General features: G+C 36.7%; 1 protein-coding gene across 4 annotated transcripts in view; it reads left to right on the forward strand.

Moving 5' to 3' along the window:
* TMX3 (thioredoxin related transmembrane protein 3) overlaps nt 1-10,657 on the forward strand; it is a 50,035-nt gene extending 39,378 nt beyond the window's left edge. For 2 of the 4 annotated variants that reach the window (XM_028102924.2, XM_028102925.2), the window contains 2 exons: nt 286-354; nt 1,937-5,263. In XM_028102924.2, coding sequence (XP_027958725.1) covers nt 286-354; nt 1,937-2,194 — 327 coding nt within the window. In that variant the 3' untranslated portion in view covers nt 2,195-5,263. Of the gene's footprint in view, nt 1-285; nt 355-519; nt 557-1,936; nt 5,264-8,969 lie in introns of those variants that run through there. The other 2 variants (XM_028102926.2, XM_088019692.1) reach the window with 2 other exon arrangements.
* The last annotated feature ends 1,245 nt before the right edge of the window (nt 10,658-11,902 follow it).

The following is an 11,902-nucleotide window of genomic DNA, read 5'->3' on the forward strand; positions in this document are numbered from 1 at the left end:
AAATTAGGCAGGCCTGGACTGGTGGGTCAGCCTCAGCCAGGCTGCTTCCAAGCAGGGGAGATGACAGGGAGACTGAATTCTTCACACAGGAAAGCAGATGGAAGGTGAGACAGAGAAAAAACAGTAAATATGTACTGCATTGCTCTTTCAGGTGCTTTTTGTAATCTCCTGGAGTCAACACTTGACCTACAGTTATAAAATTATAGAACAGAAAAGTGAAGTCATGGTACTTAAATGACAATTTAATTGTTGGTTTGTTTTTTTTTTTTTCCTGTTAAACTTAAGGCCCAAGGAGGTGATAGCATTTTGCAGAGATTGAAAAGAATAGCATTTGATGCCAAATCTACTATTGTGGTGAGTTTTGAGTTTTCTTAGTGTCATTGATAATTGAGAATATGTAGGTGTATAGTTGCTTTATGTCTAATGAAGGTTAAATCTGAAATTTCAAAGGATTAGGTAAAAATGCATCTTTAATTTGAAAGATAGTCCGTATTTACATTAAGAAAATATATTTTTCAGGTGGAAATTAAGTTTCTCTACTCATTTCTGTGTGATGGTGAGTTAACTGGAATTAAGAATCTGTTACCTCAGTGACATGACTTAAAAGTGTTTTCCAGTCTCTTTTCTCCTTCTGCCCTTTTCAGTCACTGGATCTGAATCTGCTTCAACCCTGTGTCAGCTTGACAGCAGAGGCATTCCTAAATTTGTTTGAGCTTTAAACTTAGTAAGTTCTAGTTCTCTTCTTGAGCCCCATACTTCATAGGTGTTTTCACCAAGGTCAAAAGCAGTCATTAAAGTAGAAATCCTTAAAACCGGCCCTTACCACATTGTATCAGCTGCTGCTCTAACTTCCACGTGGTTTCTTCACTTCCTGTTACCCTGTCTCCCATCCATTCTGTATACCGCTACACAGTGAATAACACTAAAATAGTCCGTTTTGATCACTTTCCTTCCCTTTTCCAGTGACACATGTGAGAATACTCTCTCTATCTCAGATGGTCTCATTATTTTTTGAATATTATGGAAGCTTCCCTGGTGCTTCTTGCTAGTGCTCACACTACCTCATTCTTACTCATGCGTTAATTTCTGCCTCAAACACCTTTATTCTGGGAAGCCTTCTTCCATCATCTCAGTCCAAAGTGACCTTGCTGTCTGTGAATGTGCCTACGTAGCTCTCGAGTTACAGTCATGAGCCATGGAGGATAGTAGAGTTGAAAAACCTATGCAGTAAAATTGCTTTTACTTTTCTGATAACTAAGGAGATTGTGTATAAACTGAGGGAAATTATTAAGTTAATGTGGCTTTACTACTAACCAGTAAGTAAAAAATATTTAAAATGTCATGTGAAGAGGAATGTATGTGTACCTTCTTTATGTTAAATGACCAGCCTTCTCAGTGAATGGATTCCTGGAGTCCAGGATACAACTCCGAAGCTGTTGGGCACGTAGTTGCCATTTCCAAAGAGACCTTTGTGGTTAATGTGAGGAACATAAATGTCTTCAGAAAAGTTTATAAAATATCTGGTGCCTTTTTCTACTGCTGGGAGCTGGTTACACACACACACACACGCGGTGTCTTTAACATGGTAGCTACTGCAAAAATATTGACATTGATTCATTGGAACTAAAAGCAAGTTGAATGGTAGCAAGAGGAAGAAATTTGCAGTGGTTTTAAAATCGTTCATGTAGGGCACCTGGGTGGTTCAGATGGTTGAGCACCTGCCTTCAGCTCAGGTCATGATCCCAGGGTTCTGGGACCTAGCCCCACATCAAGCTGCCTGGTCAGCAGGGAGCCTGCTTCTCCCTCTGCCCCCCCCCCCGTCTCTTATGAATAAATAAATAAGATCTTTAAAAATAAATAAATAAAATAAAATCGTCCATGTATTTCATACCAGAATGCATAGGAGGAGAACTGAATTGTGATTATCTTCTCACAGTCTATCTTCAAGAGCTCTCCACTTATGGGCTGCTTTCTCTTTGGCCTTCCACTGGGGGTCATCAGTATCATGTGCTATGGCATCTACACAGCTGACACAGATGGAGGTTATATAGAAGAACGATACGAAGTATCCAAAAGTGAAATTGAAAGCCAAGAACCAACAGAAGAAAGCAAAGAACAGGAGCCAAGGAGTGGAGACGTCCTAGTGCCTACAGTGCAAGGACCCAAAGATGTCTTAGAAAAGAAGAAAGATTGAGATTTTTCTAGTGCAGAATATTTGATAGGATTTCAAATTATTAAAGAGTCTATTTATTGAATTTAGACATTTAATCATGATCTTTAAAAAAGAATATGTTATTTGTATTTTGCTAATATCAACTTGCATGGATTAAAGTAGTCCTTCATAAATGGGGAAATGTTTGGAGCAAAGAGATGAAATGTTTGTCCTAAAAAAAATCAAGACACTTCATCAGAGTTCACCTTATAGTTGTTATAGCAGATCAATTCTTTTGCATGTTTCTCTATCTGAGTATTCTGTGACACAATCAAGATTCTTTAGCAGAATATTTAAATTGGTCAATCAGGTAGAAGATACATGCTTGATAAAGAAAAACAAAACCTTCACCTCCTACCATTCATTCATTCTCATATATTTTAGGTAAGATTTACATGGGCAAAATTAAGTCTTTAAAATTTAGGCACTTTAAGGAGAATTAACTTTTTCCATGGATGAAATTAAGATTATGACTTAAAAACAATTTGGTTTTATATAGCATAGCAATTTTATTTTTAGTTATTATTTTTAAAGGAGAGAAAATGTTCCTTTAGTTTTTAACTTTATACTCAGTTACATTATTGAAAATTCCATATGGGTCTATAGAGTGGGAAAAAACAGTCTTATGTTTAATCTTTGCAAAACAAATGGATTTGATTGGAACACTGATATCAAACCATGCCCTGGGACATGCTTAGCAGGTGTCTCAGTGGTCACTGTAGGAAGGGGAGGGTCTCTGTTTTATATATTGGAATTTCTTCTAAAAATTTCCTTTGAGAAAAAGCTCCTACTGCTTTTTAAAAAGTAATATATATCATATTTTTTATGTTTATGGTATGGTAACGTTATGGCAAGTTATGATATGGGTGTATCTGTGTATAATATACACACATGCACAATATATTTACATATACATATAAAATTTATTGACATATGTCTGTTATGTAATTTTATGGGCATGTGTATGTTCATAATGAGTAATGAGTGACATAATCAACCTGTCAACAAAATTTATGATAATCCAGTGATTAAGAGATCTGCCACTTACCTTCTCTATCCTCTCAGTTCTGACTCCCATTTCAGCCAGTGACCTCTCATCTTCTCTCTATAATGATATAACATAGGAATTCTATCCTGAGTAATGTATAAAAATTGACATTGTTTTAAGCAACATTATGGTGTGTTTATTGTAGATTATTTTTGAGCCCTTCATTGTAGCTAAGTTTAGGATTTTTATTAGATGACCATTGTTTGGGTGATGGTTAGAATGGTTTTTGTTAAACAATGAGAAATTGTTAATCATTTTAAAAATATGCAACTCATTGTCCTGATATTGAAGTTGTTTAGGGCTTTGGTTCTCAAAGCAGCTGTTGGTTACTTCTGGTGCCATGCAGATCAGAGCTAAACTGAAGCTTGTATCTAAGTACTAGGAAGTTACTAGCAATCGTTTCATTGTATCCATGTGCTCTTTTAGCTTATCGTAATTAAGTGCTATTAATTTAACAAGTAGATTCCTCTCCAAAGAGTAATGAGGGGTTCTTTTGGAGGATAAGTACTGATGCTCCCGGTGGTCAAGCTTGTTTTGCAGCAGTGAAACAGCGTGAGTGCAGTGCCTCACTCGAGTCTGATCTAGTGTGGGAGGTAAAGCTTAGCCTCCATCAGGGACAGTAGGAAATTATAGAAAACGTCATGGTTTTCTTCTTCATGTTTATCATTATATGTCCTTCATCTGCACAGTTTTGGCCTTTGTCAGGCATCACTTATAAATGAAAGAACTCAGTAGAGAAAGAAAAAAAAGTAAAAACTCAATATGTATCAACAAACAGAAGTCCAGCCATTTTTGCATTCTGAGATTTGCTTGTTAATAAATTAATGCCTTAGTTCTTTGTTACCTTTTTCACAGCTCTCTACTTTGCCGCATATCCTATTTGTGTTTCCAGAGTGTCTGTTAGGAAAACAAAATGTGTACATGGTTTATAAGTGAGTAATTTTCTTTCTTTTTGTATTAGAATTTTGTTTTTTATTTATTTCTACTTTAGGATATTATCAGACTTCCCACAAAACAAATTTAAAATTTTTGTTCACTAGTATGCTTTTCCCTTTAATATGGTATCAACACATAACTAGGAATGCTATTTTCATTTCAGGAAAAAGTACTCCCAAATAAAGTAAATTTCTTAATGAATCTAGTAGAATATAGATAGCCTAATTCACTGGTGAATCATCTTATGATTACATATTAATGAGAATATCCTCCAGTAAGTTGGAGTTTTGCCTTTTCTTCCAGTTGCAATAAAATTCTATTTCTAAATCCTAAAATTCAGGATTCCAGATGGCTTGCTGTTGATAAGTCTAATGCTCAGACAATATTTAATTATATTTTGGAGAAAGGAAGTACATATTTTTTTTCAAGCTATGCACCCCATTATAGCTTGCAATCCTTTTTGTTTTCTTCATCATACACATTAATATTTCTCTAGCTACTTTATCTGAAACTTGTTTGAAGTGTATTAGACCTGAAATTTTATTTTCTTCCTCACCCCTAGTGCTTTCCCAGTATCTGACTTAGAAATAGCATTAAGAGCCAAATGTCTAGAGGTTGAAGGAACCTACGTGAGTAGTTAAACGTCTATATCATTTTTGTTTAGTGGATTTTTGTTGATATTTCTTGTGTTTTGCTTCAGGGGCTTTTCTGGTTTGGGTTTGCTAAAAAGCAGTTTACATATTTTCATATTGCTTCATGTGATACAGAGGTAGGACAGGGAAAAACTAGCTATTCTTATTATGCAGACATTGTTCAAATAAACCAGTGTGGGATATTAAGACTATCATTTAATTGGTGGGATTAGGTTTGCCATTTTATTTTTATAAATATATATTTTTTCTGAATGTGTCTGAGTCCAAGAGTGGGCAAAAATTAATTTTCTACTTTGGACTAAATCTATAAAGGTTTTTGAAAGTCTGTATTACTAACTTGTTGAATTCATGAAATCTTGCCTTAAGGCACCAATTGTAAACCTTTGATTTTCTAAAATAAATTAATTGAAAACATGTAACTGTTTATTTTTACTATTTATATTTTGTTTTCAACACTAACAGTTCCTTGTGCAAGCAAAGAAGATGGCTAAGACTCATCCTCCACGAATTATTTTTCCTTTTATTAAATTGTGAGTTATTTGTCATTATAGAAACATATGAGTTTAAACAGACTTGAGAAAGATCAGATTGTTATCTAATCCCCTTATAGAAGAATCTGAGGTTCATAGGTTATATATATTTTGTATTTGTAAAACCTGTTTATTTTTAATAAATTGCAGGGTTTAGAGTTGAAACAACTGGACTTGAGTCTGTGATCAAAGGCTACATTGTGATCTTGGACACAACACAACCTCCTGTCCTTCTCATTGTCAGTAAAATGGGAATCCAAAGCCTCAAGACATTCTTTTATAAAATAGCATCAAATGGGAGGCGCCTGGGTGGCTCAGTCATTAAGCGTCTGCCTTCGGCTCGGGTCATGGTCCCAGGGTCCTGGGATTGAGCCCCACATCAGGCTCCCTGCTCGGCAGGAAGCCTGCTTCTCCCTCTCCCACTCCCCCTGCTTGTGTTCTGCTCTCGCTATCTCTCCCTCTGTCAAATAAAATCTTAAAAAAAAAAATAGTATCAAATGGGGAGAGTATATTATGAAAAAAAGTTTGTACAAACACTATTTTTTAAATTATTTTTTATATGCTACACCATGAACACTTTTTTAAAAAGATTTTTATTATTCATTTAAGAGAGAGTGAGTGAGTGAGAGCATGAGCAGGGCGAGGGTCAGAGGGAGAAGCAGGCTCCCCACTAAGCAGGGACCCCGACGCGGGACTCCATCCCAGGACTCCAGGATCATGACCTGAGCTGAAGGCAGATGCTTAATTGACGGAGCCACTCAGGGATCCCGACCATGAACAATTTTTTAATGAGAATTGTTCTGGCATGGGAATAACAGCCAAAAAATTGGCCCCACCCAGCACGGTAGTAATACAGACTAGCTGGTTAGAATGGACCTTCCCTGATAAGAGTGACCAAATGCGTCCACTGTGTGAATTCCATGGGTGATGACAGGCTCCTGGGTCCCTGCCAAGAGGCTGGACTACGTTGTGAGTGTGGAGGCCCTGGTGTCAGTGCCTGGGTTCCAGTCTGGGCTCCGTCACCTGCTGTGCAAAGCTGGGAAGATGCTCACCCTCCCTGCTCTGTGCTGATTCCAGGTTAATGGAACCCATCTCACTGGATTATGAGATTGAGTTACACATGAGGCATGTTTACAAAATGACTGGCACATGAAAACTGCTCAGAAATTATAACATGTATGTATCCAATTTATTTCTCTTCTTACTCCTCTTAGAATTTATATCCTTGTTTACCACAGAGAAAAGCCAAGATTTTAAGAATATGAAATACTAATATGTTTAAATTTGCTTGGCTACCTTTTGCAATTCAAGCTCTAACATTTTGGATAGACATGAAAAGAAGTTGACGTTTCTTTAACATTGAAATTAAATATAATTGCAAACATTTAGGTTCACAAACCTTTCCAAAAATCCTTTGGGTTTTGTGCTTTCAGTGAAAATGAATACACATAAGAGGATATAAGTATCCAGTGGGATTATTGGCATGTGTAAATAGTTTAGATGGCTATCAATGTTATTTGGACACAGATTTAAAATATTAATGGATACTGAATATAGATGATTTGGTTTTCCCGCAAGCCTTCCGGACAACAATCCTCAGCCCCTCTGCTTTCCTCCAAGTCCATCTCCCTATAAACTGAAAAGGGATTGTCAACAACTAGTAGAAACGTGGCAATTGTTTTCTTGCAGTTTATTCTTTCAACAAATGTTTTTTACCTGTCTCCTGGGTACTGCTGAGCATACATTAGTAAAGGATGGCCAAAAGCAGAGTTTCCTTCGGACACTGAGATTCTGTGAGCGGCCAACATAAGCACGAAAGCCATCCACTATGTCATTTTACAATTGTTCCTTCTCTTTCCAACAAAAATTAAAAAAATAAAAATTGGCCAATTTTAATATGTTACATTTAGTAAATTTTAGTTGGGTGGTGGAAGCAGTCCAGTGAAACTGAGGCATATGTAGTAGTAACTGAGGATATTCTACTCATTCACATGTTTCACACAGCTGCGTCACTGTCTCCGTCACTCTGTTCACTCGTGGATTTATTTACATAAGTGGTTTATTCCATCACAGTTGGATGATATTCCAGTTTCTCAACATGTCTGTTGCTAATCCCTAGAAATTCTGTTCCAAACCATAAGAACCCAGTCAAAAAGACAAATACTTAGATTTTAATGACTCATACAATGACTTTTGATAGTTCAAATTTTGAGGTTGTACACACAGAAATAATCTGCGTAACTAATAAATCTATGTTAAAGTCCTCTGTCTCCTTTTTATTTTTAAACTGATTGTCAGCGGAACTTTATGAGATTCTGAATTGGCATAATAGAGATTTTAAGATCATATGTCTTCTCCAAACAATGCTTTATTGTTCTAAATCAATTAATTGGAAGACACTTAATCTCAAAGATTTTTCTTAGGTAGAAGGTGACTCTTTTTTACAAAGGATAATTTTGGAAGGAGTAAAAGATTCACTTTATATTTGGACACAGGTTAATTCACATTTTTCATGAAAGACTACTTAGGTAGCTTAGTTTCCAAGATTATTGTATAAACCTCTCCTGCTCAAATTACCACACTTGATACAGTCTATTCTGAGTTGTTGATAGTATAATCTCGAAATCTGAATTGCTAGCCTTCAAAATAATGTGTCACCCCATCCCACCCCCTTGTAAATACTAAGTCATTCAATTAACATATGAAACCGAACACTAATTTTTACAGGGGCCAAACAACCTCTAGCAAGATATAGTGAGAATTTTTTTCCAAATAGATCCACTGTTATTTATGAAATTATTAGATATTCCTCGATATATTATGGAGAAAAGTCATTGATACTTATTTTTTTATATTTACAATATGACATGTATAGTTTGAAAGAGCCTTGAGATGAACTAAGGCTGAGACCTCAGTAGAATTACTTGATAATTGCTTACATCTAAAAAACAACTTCACTTTTATTACTCATTTTGTTAGCAGGGTCAAAATGGGACGGGAGGAGGGAGGTAGTGATGTGTTCACCCTTCTGAGCAGTGTTCTGCATGTGCATACAAAGGCTGACGTTTTATGGGACTTAGAAAAATGTCAGGATATTAGGGCATGTTGCTACTCCTGTGTATCTTCAGGAAGGTCCTTACAAGAAAGAGACAGCATAAGAAAGCTGGAAGGGAGCGTGCACCTTTGCTAAGAGAACCTTTTGCCTGTGGTCAACAGTAAACATGACTGACATAACCTTTTTCACTTGCAAAAAGCAAATTCCTTCCTCCAAGCTTAGTTTAATTTAAGGATCATTTTCATATACTGGGGAACAATAGATAAATTAGGGTCTCCTAACCACATAACTCACTCGACTGCCAAGTGATGATCTAACTAGCTATCTGGTAAAATATATTTCTAGGAAGTAGTAATTGCTTTGTATTTAGATATACAAATTTCTGTGGGAATAAGAATTTCAATAAATGGTACTGAATCAATCGACTATCCCTACAGGAAAAAGTAAATGTTGATCCTTACCTAAACACCATACATAAAAATTAATTCAAGATGGATCATAAACCTAAACATAGAAAAATAAATTTTTCTTGCAGGAAATCTTCATGACCTTTGGTAGAGAACAAATGCCCAAAGAGGATACAAATAACAGAACCATAAAAAATCAATTAGATTTTGTTAAAATTAAGAATTTCTGGTTATGAAAAGATGCCAGTAAGTGAGTAAAAAGGAAGAGATATTCACAACACTTACATCTGCCAAAGAACTTGTGTCCAGAATATATAAAGAATACTTTGAAATCAATAAGGAAAAGACAACCCGATGTGAAAAATGAACACATGACCTGAATAGGAACCTTAAGAAAAGACTATCCAAATGGTCAAAAACCTGTTTAGCAGGTGCTCAACATCATTCCTCATTCAGTTTCTTGATTTTAAAAATCTACATGTGGACATCTCACAAGTTTGTGTCTTCACCTTGAACTCCAGACTTTATGTCCAATTCAACATTCTCCACTTGGGTGTTTAGTAAGCAACCCAAACAACATATCCAAAGTACCGGTTGTCCACCAAGTACCTGCTTATGCTCAGTCTTCCTGGATCAATCTGAGACTTCTTTCCTTCAACACCTCTTATCTAATCTCTGAGAAATTTTGTTAGTGATATCTTTAAAATATACCTAGAAGCCAGACTTCACAGCACTGTACAGGTTAGCATCCTGGTTGAGACCACCACATCCCCATCGCCAGGCTTCACTGCTTACACCATTGCCTGACTGCAGTGTACTATCCAAAGAGCAGCTAAACATATCTTTTTTTATGATGTGAGGCAGATCATAGTATTTTTCTGCTCAAAACATTCCAGTGACTTCCTACCTTAGTGTCACACAGAAGGTCCTTACCATGGACTATGTTATTGATTGAAATGTGTCCCCCCAAATTCATATGTTGAAGTCCTAACCCCTAGTACCTCAGAATGTGACCTTATTTCGAAACAAGGTCATGGCAGATGTAATTAGTTAAAATGAGGTCATACTGGAGTAGAGTGGATCCTCATAGAAAGGGGAAATTTGTAGACAAACACATATTCAGGGAGAATATCATGTGAAGGTGAAGGGAGAGTTCGAGGTGATGCTTCTACAAACCAAGGAATGCCAAAGATTGCCAACAAACCATGGGGAGCCTGGAGAAAAGGCCTGCCGCAGATTCTCCACCACAGCCTCGGAAGGAACCAACCCTGAAGATACTTTGATTTTGGACTTCGGACCTCCAGAAATTTGAGACAGTAACTTTGTGTTGTTTAAACCATACAGTTTGTGGTACTTTGTTACAGCAACCCTACTAAACTGATACAACTTAAAATTATTCTTTACAACCTTCCTGACCCTGACCACATTTACCTCCTCCCACCTCCCCACCCCTCTTGCTCATTCCATTCCATCTTCCCGCCTTCCTGCTCCTGGAGCTCCTTTGCACTTGCTGTTTCCTCTGGCTAGACTAACATTCTCCTGGACATCCACATGACTCACTCCCTCCTCACCAGGAGTCACCTTATCATTAACGCCTTTGTTAAACATTCTGCATGAATTAGACCTCCTGGCCCCCCAATTCCTCCTAACCCCTTTCTGCTTTATTTTCTACAAGCACTTCTTCATAATTTTATATATTGTTTGCTTACTGCCCGCTTCCCCCCTTAAATACACACTAATGTAGGCCCTGAATGGTCAGAACATTATCTGATTTTTTCAAGGCTACATTCTCAGTTCCTGAAACATGGTTGGCATGAAGTATGCATTCAATAAATATTTGTAGAATAAATGAATGGATGAACGAGTAAGTGAATGTATTTTATTTATATAATGATGTATTTATTACTAGTATGCTAGTGTTGAAGATTTCTGATTTTTACAAAAATCAGAAAGACATATTTTAATTGAAGATTTTAAGTGCATGTTCCAAAAGTATCTGAGTATTTACTGATTGAGCAATGGGGAATATAAGTAATTAACATGAAAGAGTCATAAGCTTTGGAAATATTGTATGTTTTAGTATGGAAGATTTATATACTATTTAGCTTGGGATCCAAAATCTTAAAATCTATACAGTCATTGAAAATAAGAATAGATTAGAGGTCAAGAACTATGAAGATTTTAGGTAACCAAATATTCTCCAACCCTCAAATACTATTGAAAAATAAACAATTAGCTCTTTTGCAAATGTCAGTCTAAAGTTGTTAGCCTTGGCACCCGGGTGGCACAGTGGGTTAAGCGTCCGACTCTTGGTTCTGGCTCAGGTCATGATCTCAGGGTTGTGAAATCAAGCCCAGTGTTGGGCTCAGCACTCAGCAGGGCGTCTGCTTGAGATTCTCTTTCCCTCTCCCTCTGCCCCTGCCCCCACTCATGCGCGTGCGTGCCTAGGGCACACACTCTCTCTTTCTCTCTCAAATAAATCTTTTTTAAAAATTTAAAAAACATAAAATTGTTAGCTTTGTGGTAATAATTACTATGTGTTAAGTTATGGATTCTTAACCAGTAGTGTTTATCAGAATTACATGAGCATCCATTGCCTCAGATGATTTATAAAAATACACATAAGCCCTAGAAAATCCATTGGGTTGGTTTTGGATGAGCTTCTGCTTGAAACTAAAACAAAGAAGAAAAAAAGCCTCCCCAGTTGATCTTGATGTCTACTCCCAGTTGCAAACCAATGGTTTAAGTGATGATTAGAAAAGGTAAAAGTGTCAGCGCCTTTAAAAGAAGTTGTGTTTTCTGTGATTTCCTTGTGAGCATTTAGAGGTCAAATATGATACAAGAGCATGATATGCTTCAGTTCCCCTACATGACCCCGCAGCCTCAGCCAACTGTGAGCAAACTTGCTCGAACAACAGTAGCAGCTTCAGGGAAGTGGTTTTTATTCTTGTAAACAAGAAAGTAGGTTATGTCCAGCTGGGATTATTTATTTCTTTTTTCATTCTCCCATCCTTCCTCTAGAGATGAGCAGTGTGTCTCAGTGGGCTGAAATGAGTCTCTG

The sequence above is a fragment of the Eumetopias jubatus genome, unplaced genomic scaffold (assembly GCF_037043125.1).
Source record: "Eumetopias jubatus isolate StellerSeaLion01/CBP00866 unplaced genomic scaffold, mEumJub1_p1.0 scaffold_16, whole genome shotgun sequence".
NCBI classification, from domain to species: Eukaryota; Metazoa; Chordata; class Mammalia; order Carnivora; family Otariidae; genus Eumetopias; species Eumetopias jubatus.